The following is a 20,394-nucleotide window of genomic DNA, read 5'->3' on the forward strand; positions in this document are numbered from 1 at the left end:
TTTTTGCCAAGATGCGAAGCAGAAGTTAAGTTTCTTCACAGTTCAGTTACAGAGCCCCAAAAATGCACTCCTCACTGAAATCAAAGGCTGGAAAAAAAGAAGAAAAAAACTCTCTGAAAGAATTTCTTACCCAGATGCACACATATGCATACACACACAAAAGGTGAAGCAGAAATGCAAGCATGCACAGGGGCACACACACACACCCGCATCATGCACCTCAGCAGCCAAAGAGGGATTTATCCCGAGACTGCTGGAATCAGACATTTCAATGGCTCTCAGTGGGGTTTCCATGGCTATTCCATGTACAGAAATAATAAGAGGGGACCCTCGCCTCGGGCCTGGCTCGCAACGGGGACAAATTTACATCTCAAGCAGGGCGGTTAAGACCCCTTCCCCTTCTTTACCCCTCCCTTCCTGTTTCAGCATAACGGTCTATGCGTCTCAAACCCCCCTCCTTTCCCTCCATTTACCCTCCTAAAAAAAACACTTTCCCCACCACCACTTTGTGCTGCTTCCTCACATAACCCTCTCTCTCTGTCACACACAGTTTTCTTAGGCGTTAAGCTCTTGTGTTCCCTCTTGTACCCTGTCTCTATTAATTCTAAAGCTTCCTTGTTGGAGTGTCTCTCTCTCTCTCTCTTTCTGTCTTTCTTTCTTTCTTTACGTCTTTCCTTATTCCTTTCTTTTTTCTCTCAACAGGAGGAATCCTGCCTCTCTCCACCCAGGCCGCCTTTGATCCACCCGACTCAGAGCTTCGCTATTTTCCTCCCCGAAAAGAAAGAACGAAAAAGAAAAAAAATCACTTCCACCTCAATGATCCCGCTGAAAGAATGCAAAACTAAAAAACACATTAGGGGAGTTTGAAGATCGTTCCTTTGCTTTCTTCTTTTCTCTCTTTTCGTCTCTATCCAAGATTCAATACTTGCATTCCTTCACACATGAAAAAACCCCATCAATACCTCTTGTACAACTAGCTGCTCAAAATAGACCAAACGACAACCTCATTTGCCACCACAACACAGAGAATGTCATTTTATGTAGCGTAGTAGCAGCGCTGCCTGCTATTATTAGCTCTCCCTTGTTCCCAGTCACATTCAAAAGTCTTGTTTAGATCCACAAGTTTCTGCTCACTCATCAGACTTTGCAAAAGGGATAAGAAACTTATTTAAAAAGTTCAAACTTCCTCAAGCCCTTCCCTATAGATTTTTTTCCCCCTCTCGTCTTCGACTGCTGTGTTCGTTCGGGGCTACCCGGGCCTGCGTAAGCCTGCCTCAGGGCTGGGATTAGTGCCCGTCCAGAAAGGTGTTTGTGTGTTTGTATTTGAGAGAGAGTGAGGTATAGAGAGAGAGAGAGAGAGAGAGAGAGAGAGAGAGAGAGAGAGAGATCGACCTCTGTGCCCCCTGGCCCCACGCCTCCTCCCCCTCCACCCCCCCCCCTCCTCCTCTGCAGCAGCACGGCAGCCTCACCTGTGGGGCACTGGCAGTGGAAGGCGTTGATCTTGTCGATACACTTGCCGTTGTTCAGGCAGGGGCTGTTGGCGCACTCGTCCGTATCGATCTCGCAGAACTCCCCTTCGTAACCTGGCCAATTAGCGAGGGAGGACCAGGAGGGAGATGGATTGGTTAAACAGAGACACAGTGAGAAACATTTTCACACTGCTGTTATATGCTGCTGTAACGGATTTAGATTACACACAGTGGCTATATAAACAGGAGTAGGACTGCAATTAGCAATTCTTTCCTTAATCGATTAATCATAGTGGAAAATGGCCATCATAATTTATGTTAAGTTTAAGGTGACGTCATCAAATTGCTTGTTTTGTGCAACCAACAACCTCGAGATATTCAGTTTAGAGTCACATAAGACAAAGAAAAGCATCAAATTCCTCAAATTGAGAAGCTAGGACGAGAACATTTGGCATTTTCGTTTGAAAAATGACTTTATTACGATTGTTCGATCATAAAAACAGCTGCTGGTAATTTTCTGGCGATTGACGAATCAATTAACCGCTTCAGCTCGATTTTTAAGATTAAGCGATAATTGTTTAGTTGATACAGATACCAAAAGCCAAAGATTTTCACTTGACAATGATATAAAACAGAGAAAATCCTAACATTTGAAAAGTATAATACATGAAAAGACAAAAAGAAGACATATGGTCCAATACCCGAGTATCACAATTTCTGGTCTAAGTCTTACCTGGCATGCAGATACAGTGGAAGTCTCCTATTTGGTCCAGGCAGGTGGCCTCATTCATACAGGGGTTGGACATGCACTCGTTGATGTCCAGCTCGCAGCGCGGCCCCACGTAACCCCGCTGGCACTTACACTGGAACGAACCCTTGGTGTTTATACACTTGCCTGCGTGCTCGCACGGGTTGGAACCTGTTTAAACAGATTAATACTTTAACTTTACTTTACTTTAACAGGCCGTCGTGTACCTACAAGACCTAACAAGGAGCAATTTGACAGTAAAGACATGACAATGAGATGATTTGGGTGGTTTAATGTTGTTTGACGAAGCCAAACCAAAGCCTCAGCTGTGTGTGATTATGGCAATAATACCTCTGGGGGTGTTATTTACTGTGCTTATGGGCACAATTATGGATAACAAGGTCTCCATAATAACAGGAAAGAATGAGCTTGTATTGTGGCTTGTATAAAAGAGTTACGAAAGCATGAGTGATGATTGAAAAGCTTTCATGACAGTGGTTTAGTTAAACAGCTCCCTGAGATAGCGACATTTGAAGTGTGTCCTCAATCACTCAGACAACACACAGAGAGTTTTGGTGGTGTGAGTTTTACCCAGTGAGCACTCATCAACATCCTGATCGCAGGAAGCGCCGAAGTATCCCGACGGGCAGGTGCAGATGTGGTTTCCGGTGACGGGGTTGGTGTCACAGTTGGAGCCTTTCTGACAAGGGTTGCTGATGCAGGCGTCGTCCAGCTGGCACAGCAGTCCTAGTACACAATACAGACGATGGACTTTATAATACTGGACTGAACATCCTCGCATCACTTCTATCAGTTAAAAGGGAAACTGTATAAAGCCTTTTGTAGCTTCAGGTGATGTCACTTGGCTCAAAGCTACATTAGCAGCTTCTAGCATATCAAACTGTTGGGCATTGTTTTTTTCCCACCCCAGGTCCCTGGAAGTCTGATTGGCTTGTACTTGTTGTCGCAGTTGGTTAGTTTGGTTAAGGTTTGGGTTAGCCAGAACTGTTGGCTGTCGAGTTGCATTGTGGGTAATGTAAGCACCAGGTTTTGACATGGAAGAAGAATGTGTGGAACAAAAAAAGATAGTATCGTTGGTTCTGCAGTATCGATTTTGTTCTTTTTTTCTAAACTGTCCATCGTGAGTAAAAAAGTTTGTAATGCTAAATCAGCGGACTACTCTTTTAAACTTTATTAGGCTGATTTTATGAACTGCAAGTCTTTCAAAATTGGACCAGTGACTTTAAACCCAAGTCAAAGTACACTATCTAGTATTCAACAGATGCCCTAATATAAGTACACATGGCAACATGTTTTTTCTCTGAAACAGCACCAAATTTACGTCAAAGATTTCATTTTATTTGGGGAAGAAAAAGGAGGTTAAAAAGACGTCCCTCAGGTAAAATAAACTAACAGACGTCATCACGTTGGCCTCTTAAAATGGCAGTGAGAAGTTCATCTATAACCTGCAAAAAACAACGTCTCTTTTTCTGGATGGAGCACTTTTAATTTTAATTTTAATTTGTAACTTCCTTCACACCCAACAACACAATGCCATTTTGTCAAAGACAGTCAATCTACAGAATTTAAGCTTATAATGCTGATGCATTTTAAAATAAAACCATTTCCTTACAAGCAAACATGTAAATACCTGTGCGTCCATGGGGGCATTCGCAATAGAAAGAAGCCACGCGGTCATGACAGGTGGATCCTTGGTGGCAGGCAGCACTGGCACAGTCGTCGATGTTCTCACTGCAGTCGTCTCCAGTCCAGCCGTTCACACACACACACTGGTAGCTGCCGTAGGTGTTGTGGCACGTGCCGCCATTTTGGCAGGCGTTGGGCATCAGCTGGCACTCATTGACGTCCTCTGTGCAGAGCTGACCTGTGGGAGGACCAGGGGTCAGAGGATTAAAGGGAAGTTGGTTTGTATCCCAAAACACTTCTCTTCTGCGCCTGGAACATGAAGTCCTGGATCGTCACTTTACAAACCTGTAAATTCCGGTTTACACTGGCAGTTGTAGGTGTTGACTCCGTCTACACATGTCCCTCCATTCTGGCACTCATGACTTGGACAGTCATCAATGTTGTGGTTGCAGTTTTTACCTGTAAAACCTGAAACAAAGGGAGAAATATAAGTAACAAACTCCCAAGAATTAGTTTCTTTCACTGTGTAATTTCTACTTTACATTTTCAGTTTCTCGTTTCTCCTTGTTTGAAACAAAAAGCTCTCATTTACAACAAAGGGAGTGAAACTCCTCTACAGTTAAATGTGGTCAACTGTCTTTTTCCTCCCAAGAAAGAAGGCAGCTGTACCCTCTTGAGGTCTGTGGGTATCTCACCATGTAATAACTCTGCCTAACGCTGCCTCTTGTGTAACTCTGCTATACAGTTACACAAGGCTGTACCACCACTGGACTGTACATGTGGCATGTTATAAAGTGAAACTAAAAACCAGTACATGACTTTATGAAAAACTTTAGGGTGTTTGCTAAACAACTGTTTACTTCTGAATTCTGTGAATTTCAGATATTTCCGCAAAATAAAATGCGAATCAGTGCTTCATGCATTGCTACTTCACACCTAAGATGGCATTTTTCTTTTTTAAATGAATGAATCTGTTGTTGTTTTATAAGACAGTATGATGATGTAGAGGGAGGTGACCTGCAACAAGGGCCCCACACCTGGACTTGACTTGGGGATGTTGCAGTTACATCCCAAAATAAAAGCCTTTCTTTCTCTCTTTGTTTTAGGGTTTTCTGGTAGAGTGGAGGCATTTAATGTTTGATAGAAGCATGACATTGAATGCTTTGTCTACAGGAGAAGCAAGTCAAAGCAGATGCCCTGATTTAGTTAAAGTGGATTCATAAAGAAATGTTTTCTGTCCGTATCTTTATGATGTTGCCACTCATGAAACTGGAACATTTATATAATTATGAAACAGTAAGAAAGCTTTCTTGTTCATCAACATCACAAGTACTAAACAAACAAAGTATCCTGTGGAGATTTCTTCTACATAACAAACATGTTAGGCCTCAAATGCATTTTCTTGGAATTTTTGAAACCTGCATTGTTTACATCCATTTTTGCTAGCTAGCAGAGTTGGGATGGAAAGTTGCCACACAAATTCATTACATGAGTCTCTGGACTCAGTGGTGACAGACAGGCACAGGTAGTAGGGTAGGACTATAGGCTATGGTCCCAGCAAGCTTTGCTTCACTCCGCTATGTGAAAAGGATGTTGTCCTTTGACCATTTCCTTATGATAAGCCCAGATGCCTTCCTGCTCTGCCTTGTTCACACACTGTAAACACCAAAGCAGAAACACACACACACACACAGGACACAACATAAGCAGGAACAGCCCAGCCTTAAATGACATCATCGCTTAAACAGCAACTTGCAGGTTGAATTTAAAGGTCGGTTGACATTTAAACACACTGCATTTAGAAATGAATAACGTGACTTTATTTCAAGAGGATCACATGACTCATGTCACAAATTACAGATATGACCGATTTGATCAATATTTCACCTTTTGAAAATAAAGACTTCATAACAATAAACTATGTAAAGGCCTGGAAACACCTGAGAGTGGCACAGCAAAATGAATCAGCCCATCTTCGAGGCTTTGTGACGTAGTGACTACTTGTAGGACTAGTGGTTAATGACTGTTGCTGACTGTAGCCCCCCCCCCTCTCATTTTGTTATCAAATTCTTGATTGGAGGAAATCATGAGTCAACCAGTCTTATAAACCTCCTCTAATGTAGCTCCCTAGTCATGAATTCAGTGTGATGTTTCTACCTGGCACACAGGAGCATTCGTAGCTGGTCTCTCCCTTCTGGATGCAGGTGCCTCCATTATGGCAGGGCGATGGGTTGCAGGGCAGGTAGCGGCTCTCGCAGTGCTTGCCCGTGTACTCCTGCGGGCACTGGCATCGGTAGCCGCCGACGTCATTGACGCACGCCCCGCCGTTCTTGCAGGGCGACGGGTTCACATCACACTCGTTGACGTCCTGTTTGCAGGTTTTTCCGGAGAAGAAGGGCGTGCAGGTACAGATGTAGTGGGACTCAATGGCGGAGCACTGGCCGCCGTTGGCACACGGGTTTGAGGCACAGGGGTCGGCTTGTTGGCACAGTTTACCTGAGGGGTACAGACAAAGTGATGCTCTAGTATGGGCAGTGCCAGTCTTTTTTCTCAGGGTCAGAGGTTTCTTCTGATTAAAAACTTTTACTTTTATCATCTGACACAAACGTCTCTACTTTTTTGGCAGGGTTAATAATCTCATCTGAGACAATGATCACAAAAAATGGTGAAAACAGGTAAAATTATCTAGTAATTCACAAGAAAAAGCAAAGACTAGAAGCAGGTCTCTAAGGTTTTACATATTTTTTCTATTTTCCTATCTGGCTTATCATCTTGCGACCCCTCAGATATGTCTTATGCACAACGCGCAAGTTAGAAACTTCTGCTCTACTGTCATAATAATGCCGTGTGTTACCTGACCATCCAGGTGGGCAGTGGCACTTGTACGTCTGGAGGCTCTCAAGTTGGCAGGTGGCCCCGTTGCGACACGGCGAGCTGAGACAGACGTTGATGGGCGTCAGGCAGCGGCGGTCGGTGAAGCCCAGCCTGCAGGTGCAGGTGAAGTCCACCGTGTTCCCCCTGGACACGGCGCGACACGTGCCACCGTTCATGCATGGCGAGGTGGTGCACGGGTCACGAAACTGGCACCTGCTTCCTACATATCCGTCCCGGCACCTGAGAAAACACAGGTAGAGAGTTCAGCAACATGCTTGCCTATTTTATGAAGTAGCTTATTCACTATTAAAAAAAGAACTCAGACTGCATTAAAGATCTGTTTACACAGCACACAAACAGAAAACATTCAAACCTTCCATACTGTAGGGTGTGTACATCTTAAAATTTGCAGCTACTTAACATAAAACACAGTAATTGATATTTACTTTCTCATGCTGGCTTACTTTGTATAGGTTTGTCTGGATTAATTAAAGTATGACTGGTTAAAAGGAGTATTTTTAGATCAGACAGAGAATCACATTGTCGGTAATTTGATTAACTCAATTTATTGTCCCGCCTTGCTCTGAGTAGGTAGGTAAAATATAAAAATTCTCTGAAGATCTAACTACCCCGTTATGTAATTAATTATCAAACAAAACCATTATATCATGAATAGGAACAATTTACTAATGATCCAATAAACACCTTCTATCTGCAAGATATATTGGACTAATAAATGCCAATTCTTTATTTATTTTCTTCACTTAAAATTAGCATTACAAAGAGTGGAATTTGTCAAAGGGAATTCCCAAACACTATTTTCATCCATCCCGTCTTTTTCCAGCTCAGCAGTTCACAAGGATAAGACAACATTTCGGATCAGCGAGGGTCATCCCTTTGTGCGCTACTGTGCTTATAAATCAGCAGCTTGGGTAACAGTCTTTAGCAATAAGACTAACTATCCATTTCTCTCAAAAGATGGTCCCGTCCTGCTGCTTTTACAACGCAGCAACATGGCCATGAGAAACTATGCTTTAAACGGGACATTCGTCTTTCTACCGTCGCCCCCTGTGAACAATGTGTTTCAGGCTGTAAAACAGAGGGAGGAGGGAGGGGGGACAAACTCCTGTGATGTTTCTCACAGGTTGTGTCTGAGTCATAAACGCTGCTCGGACCCCAGCGAACACGTTCCCAGAGACAGAGACAGAGAGAGAGAGCTGCTGCAGATCACAGGGACACATTCACACATTTACAATTACAATGAGAGGAGTTGAAGGGTGTCCCCCGAGGATACGCACGGCTCAACAAAGGGGCCACACACACACACACACACACACACACTCATACCTACACAGTGTGCAGTCTTTTACACATTCTCACACAGGAAGATTACGAATGAAGATTACACACAGGAACTCGTAGGTTCACAATTGCATGCATATCCACACACAAAGCTGTACGTGAAACTGTGCAACTTTGAGACTAAAGCTGAAATGTTACTGCCAACAATTGTCTTCAATTTTTCTATTCTATACCAGAAAGTACTGAGGTCCAACACCCAGCCCTTATTTGACACCAAAACAAGCCACATCAGACCTGCTACATTAGTCCTTCCCTGCCGCCACATTCCCATATTCATCACCTTCAGAGTTTCAATACTGTTGTCAACAGCGCTGGGTGGCCAGGGGGGGGCTTGGTCATTACAAAAACAAAGCATCTACTCAATAGCACCGGAGACGAGAACAAAAAAAAAATCTGCAGTATTTGGAATTCTTGTTCCTAATCCGTCCTTTCCAAAAGTTGAGACACAAGAAAGGCAGCCATCATGGCACCCTTCAGCAGCTCTCAGGGCTGAAATGTGCCCGCTTTGACCCTTTTGTCAGCACTCATTCATCCTGAGGACAAGGCAGCATCTATGCCACAGTGTTTGAGCTGTAAGCCAACATTATGGGAACTTCAAAGCACCGTGCCACCACCTCGATGCTCGTTATTTGTCCCTCCCCAGAGAGGATTTGCTCCGGCATCAGACAACGGATGGGAAGGGGATGAAACGGAAGACACTGTGTGGAGCAAACTCTGTCAAGAGACATGAAAGATTTCTGAGAAGTGAATTCCTGCGCAGAGGAAAATTACACGGGGAATGTCTAGAAATGCACATTTCTAGGGCTTTGTTGTTTTTTTCTATCAGTACAGAGTGGAGATCTTTTGTTTTATTCTTGCCTTTTGTTGTTTTTTTTCAGCATAAACTTAACAAGCAACAGTTCTCATTGAATATTGTTGTGTTTTACTCTCACACAGAAACAATATTGTGCATAAAACATCCTGCCGACATCAAAGCGGCCTTCCCACAACATTAAAACCTCTCAAATACCTGACCAGAGCCAGCAAGTCTGTTAGCCCTGAGGGGCTGGCAGGACCATGTCCCCAAACATTCCCAGGGGGTCCAGTGTGTGTGTGTGTGTGTATAAATGGGGACCGAGCCGTGGCCCCTCTGTAGGGACAGGCGTGTGTTTAGACAGGGTCTCCCTCTCAGGGGATTAAGCAGCCTTAGGACTGTGGTAAGGAAAAGAAAACATCACATGCTAGGCTGCCCGCTGCATAAACAGTAGTAGTGATTGGTGGCATGTCACCGCGCAGAGAGCGGAGGTTTGCTACCTTGGCTGAGTGTCATTTAGCCGGGGATCATTAAGGTCAAACAAGCAGTGGTGTCAGACGTAATATATTAATATAGATACAGGAGGTGCTCTTTGAAAGGAAAACGAAACTAAGGCCTTTTAGTCGGATGAAACATTGTAAAAAGTTTTGATTAGCGGCCAAAAAGAATCCAGTTTTTATATCCCTCAAAACTGTCACATATTGTCTTTGCGTATAATCCTGATTCAACGAGATGTCTATTTTAAAATGCGATACTTTTTGTCTTATTACTGTAATCGCTGTGATAGTGAAACTGTACTATTGGCAACTTTGCAATATTGTCTTTGTCATCCTTATGACTTCCACACAGTGAGACAGCTTTAACACAGATTTGTGAGAAAGAAGGCAATGGCATCAGATCAGTACTCAGTATAGATATATACCCTGAGCTGAAGTATTGAAATCAGCAGAATGAGAGAAAAAGTCAGAAATCCTGTAACATGACTTTAATAAATTGCATAAAGCATGTTGACCAATCCAGCTGATCTGTGATGATTTGTGAAGGAAACCCCAATAGAAAATAATGGAAAACTTGCTGCTGTAAGTAAACATTATTTTAATAGTAGGATTTAATCAACACTTCCCATCGGTGCAAACAACACCAGAATTTCACTTGGCCAAATAGGATTAATCTACAACGACATCTAACGTGAAATAGTCAAATAGTGCTTCTGCAAACATGGTTACAAAGTGCATCAGATGTCCTCTCTGTTGCTCTGATTTAATCTGATAACACAGAAGTATCTTTACATTAAAACTTCGTGGTGTGGCTGGAAATTCTTCCACATAATTTTCTAAGCATCAATGTCCAGTCCTGTGTGTATGTGTGTGTGTGTGTGTGTTGCAGGGAGGGGGGTCAGCCGCAGATCTGGCTGCTAGAAGGCCAGTCTAGTTAAGTCCCAGTGGTGGCGGGTGCTGAGGTCGTGAGGCGCCACACGAGCTCGCTGGAAAAAGGCCGCAGGGAGCAGGTGCGCATGTTAATGAGGAGACAGCAGCTGCTGCCCCGGCCATTCACCCCCTCCTCCCCCACACCTCCTACATCCCCTATCCCACCACTCTGCCTCCTTCCTCTCCATGGCACCCCATCCTACTACTGTCCTCAAGCCTAGACACAGACAGGGGCCACGCACTACAAAAAATAAGCTTATTAGCTTAAGAATTTGTTTGTCGAGGGTTGCTCAGGAGAGAAAGGAGGATCTATCTATATATAAATATATAAAATCCATTAAAAAACTAATAAAAATCATCAAAAGTGTGAATATATTTCAAGAATGAAGCTCATTGGTGTTGAAAACCTTATCAGATCTTTTACTTTAGATTCAGCACTATTTTAAAGGACATTTTTTACAGTGTTGGTATCTGAATGCCCCCCCCCCCCCCCCTCAATACTTAGCAGAGAAGAGCGAGAGAGGAGGAGAAAAGAGAGGGAGAGAGAGCGAAGGATGAGTGGGCCCATTGTTTTTCCTCCCCATTCAGAGTTGACCACAGGCCGGGGCGCATTCAGCTGTTACACCTCCTCTTTCCTCTCCTTCCCCTCCTCTCTCTCCTTCTCTGTCTCCCCAAAAAAATGTCTCTGAATCTTCGTTCATCATATATGGCTCATCCCTGAATTTTCCCCTCTTTTTCTCATTATTGGTTTCACTTCCTCTGTTCAAAGCCGTATGGTTGCTGGCATCCTCTCGCTCCCTCTGTGCACCTTCATCCCCTCCAACCCCCTCTCCTCCTCTTCTCCAACACCCCCATTTCTTTTCATGTGTAAGACACCACATTAGGATTTATAAGTCTCAACTGACTCCTGCTCACTCCCCCAAAGCTTTCTTCCAGGCTGCTCTGCAACTTTTCAGCGGTCTGCGATGTTTGAGGCCAAGCGTAAGGCACTAGAGAAGCTTAAAATCCAAAACACACACAAGCAGCAGGACAAACAAAGGAGTCTGAGAGAAAGGAAGTTGGAACTGGTTTGGTTGGGTTTTGCAGGGGAGAAAGACAGAAAGTGGCTGCCGGTTCAGAAGGAATTTTGGTGTTTACTCTAAAGAGTCTCCTGTCCTGATTCTTAACCCGAGGCTCGCTGGCAGCCTCACTTTATGGTTCCTTGAAAAAAAACTCACACCAGCTTTGAAACCTGGCATCTGCCCTCGCAAAACAGCCCGGCGTCTCACACCAAGGCCTAAAAGACAAACAGATAGAGCCTCTGCGGCCTTACCTCGGAGCACGTGGACGCACTATCCAAACACACTCTGGCTGAGGTGCTAGCAGTAAGTCAACTGTAGCACACGCTAGGCAAAGAATGGTAACAGTTTGCTCTTTAACTTGGCAGGGGCACGTCAAATACACGCTCAGCAGAAAACAGCTTTTACAGGCTTCGAGCTTAACTGCCCCAATGAGAACACAAACGTATAAAATAGGGGGGTAAAACAAAAGATATTCAACGACTCTTTTATGGAGTGGCTGTGTTCAAAACAAACACAGCAAAGCAGCTGCTTCAACAAGAGAGATCTGCTGGCCTGGAGAGCGGGATAATCTCAACAGCAGCAGGTAAACTGGGCCGCTGGAAAGGTAAATAAAGAAGACATGAAAAGAGGAGCACAAATCAGAAGCTGAGCAAATATCAGGTGTTTGGGCGGTATCGTATAACTGCAGGACAGCAGTGGAATTATCTCTGTGGTAAGGCCGATACTGTTATTATCTTTTCTGTCATCCCTGCCCCAGTAGCCCTCATTGTTCTCCTCTGCGCTCACTTCTGGGCCGTCTCTTCTTCTATGGCTGCCGCAGTAGCCCGTGGCAACAGGTCTGCGACACCGATGGGATGCATAACAGGGCCCGGGCGGCGGCTCGAGCCTGCAGCAGATGTTGTGGTGACACCTGACCCTTGGCCGGGCGTCACTCTAAAGGGGCTTTCCTCAGTGTCGGGCCAATCTGCCATCTGCCATCTTTCTGAGGTCGCACACAGATGGGGACAGAGGCTTTGAACGTAATATGTAGGCTACACATGTGCACTGTGTACAAATAAAAACCTAGAATGAGTACACAGATTTTGGCAGCTGTAAGGGCATCAATCTGTACCCGTTTTAAGAAGCTTAGTGAATTAGGTTGTGCGTTTATTTGATTATTGTGCCGTGTAAAGCTCTGTGGGAGAGAGAATCAGTGTCTGGTTCCACTTCTGTAAATGGCATAATTAAGATTATTTTAGGATTTTTTTTTGTTTATCCATGTTTTGATATCATAATATAACAGAAGATAACTTGTGTTTGGGCTGTTAGTTAAAGGAAACATCTGGTTTACTACAACTTGGATCATATTTTCTTAGACTTGGACATCATCTCTATCGTTTATGATAACACTGTACTTGCCAAAGTAATTGCTGACGTCTGGGAACAAACACAAACGATCAGACGACCAGACAAGTTGAGGGCAAGCCAACAGTTGTTACGGTAAGTGTGGCAGGTCAAAGATGAACTAGAAATTACAGCTGAAACAAATAAATGATAAGTTGATCGACAGAAGATGAATCTGCATCAATTTTGATCAGCTGTTTTATTTTTATAAAATTACTTTTCTTTTGCATCTTATATCATTGTAAATTGAATATCTTCTTCTTCTTTAAAACTATTTAAAGCCGTCACCTTGAGTTTTAGGAAATTGTGATGGGCATTGTTCAGTATTTTCAGATATTTTATAGACCAAACGATTAATAGATTCATGGAGAAAATAATCATGCTTTGCTTTCTCTCCCAGATCTCAGACAGGAGATCAAAAAAGTTGTAATAAACCAGAGTTATGCTTTAAGACTGTTCTTTAAAGTAGTTTTTCTTTAATCTCTTTCTCAGGTATCTCCTTCAGTGATGAAGAGCTTTCAGCCAGGAGTCAAACTGTGTTAGTGGAACATGTTTGTACCTCTGGCTCCCCTCCCCTCACCCGTTCTGTCTCCCCACCACCAGTTCTCATTTCCTGGCTGTTTGGTTCTGGGCTAAGTCCCCTTTAGTCTTGTCTGATCTGTTTTAAAAGCACTGCCCAAGGGGGGCCTCTCTCCTCTCCTCTCCTCTCCACCACACTTCCCTCTCTTTTTTTGCCCTCTCTTGTGTTTTCCCAGCAGCACATAGTGGCTAACCACAGTGACAACTCTGCCACTGCTGGTAGAGAAAATCAACACTAAAATGCGCACTTAAATTCAGCTTCAATAACACAAATCAAGTCGACAGAAACAAAAATAGCTCTTTCGCTAAAACCAAAGCTGGCACAGAACACTGGGTTGTTGTTTGTTGTGGAACTGAAACCAAAGTTACCACCAAATCCCCGCTGGCTACAGAAATTACAGGGGAAACGCTGCCCCTCGTTCCCTCTCCTTACATCCAACCTTCTTTTCCTTCCTCTCTAATCGTACAGGAGAGCTGACCTGGCCAGCCCACATCTGGCAGCCTTCATTAGAGACCCTGTTTATTTGGCAGCATTATGGACACAGCCCATGGGAAAGAGCCAGCTCCCCCAGGGACCAAACACTCAGTATGTGTGTGTGTGTGTGTGTGTGTGTGTGTGTGTGTGTCTTGAGAGTCATAGCAGCTCTAATGACTTCTGCCACTGCCTACTTTACGAGGCTGGGAACCACTTAAAGGCTTTTCTGGTGTCTGAAGTTGTAGCTGACAGTGCAACCGGACACTAAGGTTGTTACTGTACACGGCAACTTCAAGGTTTGAGCCAGAGCATGCCAAAATGTCCCATCACTGCATCCTCCCTGCTCCCAATTCTCCCCTGTAAATCAAGACCAGGAGTCTGGCTGTTAGCAGGCTTTTCATTTTTAGATTTTATTTGCTGTGTATACATGTATTTTGTGAGTTAGCCAAACTCCAAAACTGAACTGTTGGCTGTTAAACATTAACTGGTAAACATGCCTCACAAGCCAGTGTCTGTTCGCTCAACCAAAGATGTTTTTAGGGGGTAGCCCTATAGCCTATATTTGTTGTTTATTTGTTTACATTGTATGCCGAATCAGCTACTATCGGGTGCTTTTTGAAATGTTCCCATGGATGTACAGACAACTATCACTGGATTACTTTAACACTGAAAGAAACTTAAAAAGGTGATGATTCTCAGGCAAGTTCTGGAGTTATAAGGAGCATCTTTTTCTACTATCATTGCTAAGCGGATTTATGACAGAGATGATGATATCACTTCACTATCTAATCTAAAAATGATGTGTATCACGTCTGTTTGACTGAGTTATGACTCCGAGAAGGAGTATGATTCTTCACCTCACTCAGTATCTTTGCCTCCCAGTTTGAAAACCTCTGCTTTAGTGTAATCAAAGACAATACTAGATAAATATGTCTAAAATAATATGTTGAATATCAATTCTAGCACTCAGTTTTCACAGTATAGTTCATTGTCCCTCTTGAATGGAGCATTCGACCCTCCCAGACAATCCTGGCTTACTCTGGATAAGTGTTGTAGCTTATAAGCCTTGAGGAAACCTTCATTTTTTTTTTTTTACCCCTGTTTTAACAGACACCGTGATTGGTATCAGCCTTACGATCTGCATTGCTGCTTAACTGAACAAACTGCTCTGTTTCACTATAAAGGCGTCACACTGCATTCTCCTAAATATCCCGTGAGTGAGTGTTTATCAGGCAGTGAGAGCGACTGAAAGCTAAAAGCACACCTGGCAGACAAAGTCGATCTGTTCCTGTGTGGAGCTGAATGAGCAAAACCACAAGTAATCATGGGTATTATGGAGCATGCTGCTGTGTGGGTGAGTGCACGTCCCTCTTAGTTGTTATACTATAACCCACAGACAGGTGGTCTGGCTGAAAAGAAAAAAAAAAATGAGGAAGTGTGGTTTGGAGTATGTCCAGTGTCTTTGTCTCTCACACACACACATGCTGACTGTCAGTCTCCTCATCCTGTGATCAAAGTTTATGTGATTTGTCTTGGCATATGCCAACCAGGGAGGCTCAAATATCACTAATCCTCGGCGCTGAGGTTCCCCACCACCAAGTCACTTCATTCAGCCAGAACTCTCTGACGATCAGCCCTCTCACCAGCCGGACTCTTGCCACGGGAACCCAACACCGGCGGCCGCGGCCATATAAAAGCCTTGCGCTGTGTGTTTCTCGTTGTGCGATGATATGATCAGATACGGCACCTTTTCTTCCCTCGGGCCACTCCGAGGCTGTTTCCTGACTCTGAATGGAGGTGTGTGTGTGTGGGGGGGGGTAAGATAGACTCGTCTGACCGGAGCAAACAGAGGTGCCATTAAGGAATCCCCAACACCAGAGAGACAAGGGCTCACTTTCATTGAAGTGGATGTATACTGTAGCAGTCGCTGCACATACCAGCAAGTAATTAAAGACTCTGTTATCTCATGCACAGAAAAATCTGATTAAAGCTCTCATATTTCTAGATCTTAAAAGTTTGCCATCCACACTGAAATCTAAAACTAAATTTTACGCACGTTCAAACATTTCAACACATCACAACAAAATCACAAAAATACAAAATAAGCACTCACGGAAAGAGTCCGAGGCGAAGGAAAGTTTGTGAGCGCAGGTATTTTAGAACAATAATGACTGTGGCGATGAGAATCGAACCTCAATACATTTTTAATATCGGACAAAATGTTTTGAAACTACTACTTTTGAAAATATTGAAAGCTGTGAAGCATCAAATGTTAGCAATGAATACAGGGTCAGTTTCTCAGTCTTGTTTGCTAATGCTTACTAGTTCCTGTGTAAAAAAAAACATCTTGTATAGTATTATGGGGTGTGTAATGGAGCCTATAAAAGGCCTAGCCCCAACAAACATACTGTACAACCTAACTGACTGATTACCTAAAGTGCAAGCGGCACAGGTCTTTGTATCCATCAGGACAACGACCAAATTATTTCTATCTATCGACAAACTAGAGGTATTTCTGTGGTATGCTTGAATCCTTCCAGTCTGGCCCCCATACAGACTCCTAAATCCTAAAAACTCCCCATCATCTGACTGCCTGCAATCAACAGCCTGTCAGAAATCTGTTGTATTTTTTCATCACACTGACTAACTGATGATGAAGGTATGTGATCTCTCTGCAGCATCCTCCCCCATCTCTCATCTCTCCGGGCACAGAGAGAGGAGCTCTGCTGTGAGCTGCTTTCATTCTGGCCATTGTGCCACTGGAATCTGGGAGTTATTTTTCCTGGTCTGGATCAGCTCGGCTCTGTCACTGCTCTCTCCTGCTGCCAAACCTCTACAGTAAATGAGAGGCCTCCTCGAAGCTCTTTGGAGATAAACTCCAGTCAGGATCTCGCTGAGCCAGGCGGGCCAGATATGAGGAGGAGATGGTATTTATGGTATGGCATGTCAAGGAGGCATCTCTGTCAGACTATATAAATCCGAAGCGTCGGATGCCACTTGACTCACTTGACCGCGACGCAACACTTGAGTTCAAGAGCGACGGCTTTTTGATTGAGGTGAAACCAAATCGTAATTCTGTCAAGAACAATGTAAAGCTCTGCATGCTTTCATTACAAAACACTAAAATGTTGTTTAATATATCAATGAACCCTTTCCTGCATTAGTCAAAAGATACACTCGACACTGTCAGACCTTTAACACCTTTCATTGATGAGTTACTGCAACAAGAAACACCTCACACTAAGCTTTAAACAGGATCCACCTGGTGGCTATTATTTCTTAATGTTCCTGTCCTGATGTTGCCAGCTGTGCTGCGTCAATGCACTTGCTGTGGAAGTCATCGGTCTTGAATCATGCTAGCAGGAAGTTCATGCAAGAGGAGTGACGTTAGCAAAACCTGGTATTCAGCCAGCGAAAACGGTAGTATAATGTCTTCTATGAAGAGACTTTGTTAACAATAACTTTCTACACATAATGAACCCATCAGCAGCCAGGCAGCCAGAATCCTTACTGAGAAAACTAACAAACTATACAAAGTCTGAAGCAGAAAACCTCATGATTCTTTCTGGGTGAATCGTTTAAGAAGCTAATATCACTGCAACAACATTTTGTAAAAAAACGTGTCACTGTGACTAGTTCTGACTTTTGGAGAGTGAACTCCAGAGGGTTGCCTGTCAGAAGAGATCAGGTTCGCAACTGTAATCAAAAGGGATCAAAAACTGTTTTATTTCGGGTATGTCAGTTTTGGGTTTGTGCACGAAGAAAGGGGAGGGGGTGTTAATAAAGTACAGTACAGTAACTCCAGCAGGGCAAAATACATAAGGAACAATTAAACACTTTTGAAATCACTGAAAAAATAACTTTTAGATCTATTTTCTATTAATCTGCTGCTTATTTTTTGTGACTTATCAATTAATCGCCAAGTCTATAAAATACCCATCACAACTTCCCAGAACCCAAAGTTACGTCTTCAGATGTCTTTTTTTAGTTCAACTAAAAATCCAAACTCTGCAGCAAAGCTAGAACTTTTGCTTTAAAAAAATTTACCTAAATGATTAATCCATCATCAAAAAAGTGGGCGGTCATTTTTCTGTTGATCCACTAATCGATTCATCGTTTCAGATTCAAGTTTCTGCCTGAAAACTTTTTCCTCAAGAGTTTCCAGCCCTCTGGTGGCACAGTGGCGGCTAACACACACACACACACACACACACACACACACACACACACACACACACACACAAACTGAGCCTTGTGTGCCCGCTCAAACCTTTTCAAAACTGCGCGGATGTCCATCTCCATGTTTAATTGGAGAAGTCTGAGGAGGAGGACAGTGCCGGGGCACAATGATGGCTTTGTGGCCCAATGAGGAGGTGGGGAAGGTTGGGGAAGGTTGGGGAGAGCTGGGGGGGTTGAGTGTGTGATTGAGGGGTGAATAATACAACCAGACCAAATTAAGATGTGGCTGGGGGCCAAGATGGCTGCCTGGGCCTTGCAGCCTTGAAGCTGTGACCCGGTCGGCCCAATCGTTCGCCCGGTCACCGAGCTCTGCGACAGTAAGATGACACTGGCTGCCGCTGCTCATGCCAGGATGGAAATAGAGCCAAGAGCAAAGTAGGCTATTGTTGTGAAGAAAAAAGAGTTCTGGGCAGAGCTGAAGCTTATTGGTTTACATGTGGACTGAAAATAATCTCCAAATACAAAACTCAGAGGCCAAAAATGCAGACCGTGTCTCCATTTTTCATCAAGTTGAAAAACATCTACCCTATGCCATCTGTCCAGGGGAATGAGAGAGAGAGAGAGAGAGAGAGAGAGAGAGAGAGAGAGAGAGAGAGAGCACTGAGGGCCATTGAGGAGGGGACAAAATCCCAGGAGAGGTGGGGGGGTGTAGAAGGACAGGGTCTGAGGGTCTCTCTGGGAAGCCTCACCCAGATTAGTCACACAGAATTAATCGCAGCAGAGAACAATGGTCGCCGAGCTTCTGGCAACCCCAGCTGTCGCTCCGTGAAAGAAAAGAAAAGCAAGATTTAGGGCTGCGAGAGTTTGGCTGCAGAGGGGACAGTGTGGTGGCAGCAACACACACACACACACACACACAAACACTCTCTCCCATAGTGACCCCTGTCCTCATCAATGTCCACTCATTTCTGTCTCAGCTCTCTGACCATTTGCCTCCCAGAAATAGCAACACTGGCGTGAGCCCTCGCCTGCATAAACCTCACATGTCAACCGAAAATCTGAGTCATCTCAAATTCCACAATCGCACATTTCTTGTCACCATTTATAGGTTAAATAGAGAAACCGCAGGTGTTAAAACTTACTTGCACTCTCCGTTGCCATCTGGAGTTCCTTCACACCTTCCCTGGTTCAAACACAACTCCGTGGGCATGGAGCATCTTAGACCTGCGAATAGAAACTGTTAATACACCTGCACTTTGCTAAAACTATGAAGCAAGTCTGGAACCAGCAGTTTATTTCTGTCTGGCTGTTATTACAATATAACGATCAATCCGGGTGATGCAGCAAATATTTGTTTTCCTCAGGAGGATAATAAATAGCACAGGTAATACTCCATAAATGTAAAGTCTAGGTGTGACTCTTGCCACCTCAAAGTGCAGTTTTTGTGGTGAACAGGGACTTGACACTGGTTTGGCAGTTGCATGCTCCTCTCTGCAGCTGCCCCCCCCCCAAAAAAGTGCCATTTGTGGAGTAACACAGCTTTGCAATAATATATATATATATATAAAACAAACAGTGCTCTGAGTCCAAACTGCAAAGGCATGCGTTTACATACTAGTGAGAAAAAGTTGAGTGTTTAGCGGGATAAGTGAGCAACAGCTGCCTGAGCAAAGTTTAAAAAAAATGAATAGGTCCAGTTTGCAGGACAGCGGAGCAGTGAGCTGGTGAAAAGACATGTTCAGCATAATGCCAGCAGGTGCATGGAATCATATAAATTAACTTGATGGATGTAAATTAACAGTAAACTTTGGAAACCTGCAGGGAAAAGTTGCTACACTTCAGTTTCAACGCAGCAGTTTACAAACCGGTGAATGCAACAAGTTAAAATCAGACTCTACTCGGAGCTTTTAAGAGCAAATACGCATCAAACAACATTTTCTTGTATTACTGAGTACAGAAGAGTACTCTGAGAGGATCCCCCGCCACTCACCTCGTGTTAGTGCTATCAGCGACAACAAGAAAGTTAGTTTCACAAAGAAAATATGCATTCCTTCTGGTTTAAAATGGTTGTACAAATCCACGTGGGTTTTTTCATAGATCCGATATTGTGTCTTCCTCTCCGTCAGATAAAAAACACACACACACACACGCGCACACAAACGACTTTCAGTTCATCCTCGAGTTAAGATCCACTCAGAGAAAGTAGAGAACTCCGAGCATGCGATGTTGTCACCTCAGATCCCGGGTTGGAAATGACTTGAGGGGACTCACTTCTCCATCCGCTGCTCCGCACTGAGGGGGCGTTACACACACACACACACACACACACACTTGAACAGTCACTCAGTTGGACTCCAGACAGCCAAAAGCAGAAAAGCAGTACAACTTCATGAAGAG

At 43.9% G+C, this 20,394-nt stretch overlaps 1 protein-coding gene across 1 annotated transcript in view; it reads right to left on the bottom strand.

Annotated features, from left to right (window-relative positions):
* Nucleotides 1-20,045, bottom strand: part of notch1b (notch receptor 1b) — a 41,409-nt gene extending 21,364 nt beyond the window's left edge. The window contains exons 1-9 of the mRNA XM_070903673.1: nt 19,988-20,045; nt 19,140-19,221; nt 6,719-6,978; nt 6,022-6,360; nt 4,210-4,332; nt 3,869-4,102; nt 2,809-2,964; nt 2,203-2,388; nt 1,470-1,583 (exon numbers count right to left, since the gene is read on the bottom strand). Of these exons, the coding sequence (XP_070759774.1) occupies nt 1,470-1,583; nt 2,203-2,388; nt 2,809-2,964; nt 3,869-4,102; nt 4,210-4,332; nt 6,022-6,360; nt 6,719-6,978; nt 19,140-19,221; nt 19,988-20,045 (1,552 nt within the window). The remainder of the gene's footprint in view (nt 1-1,469; nt 1,584-2,202; nt 2,389-2,808; nt 2,965-3,868; nt 4,103-4,209; nt 4,333-6,021; nt 6,361-6,718; nt 6,979-19,139; nt 19,222-19,987) is intronic.
* Between the last annotated feature and the right edge of the window lie 349 nt (nt 20,046-20,394).

This window comes from Enoplosus armatus, chromosome 4 (assembly GCF_043641665.1).
Source record: "Enoplosus armatus isolate fEnoArm2 chromosome 4, fEnoArm2.hap1, whole genome shotgun sequence".
NCBI lineage: Eukaryota > Metazoa > Chordata > Actinopteri > Centrarchiformes > Enoplosidae > Enoplosus > Enoplosus armatus.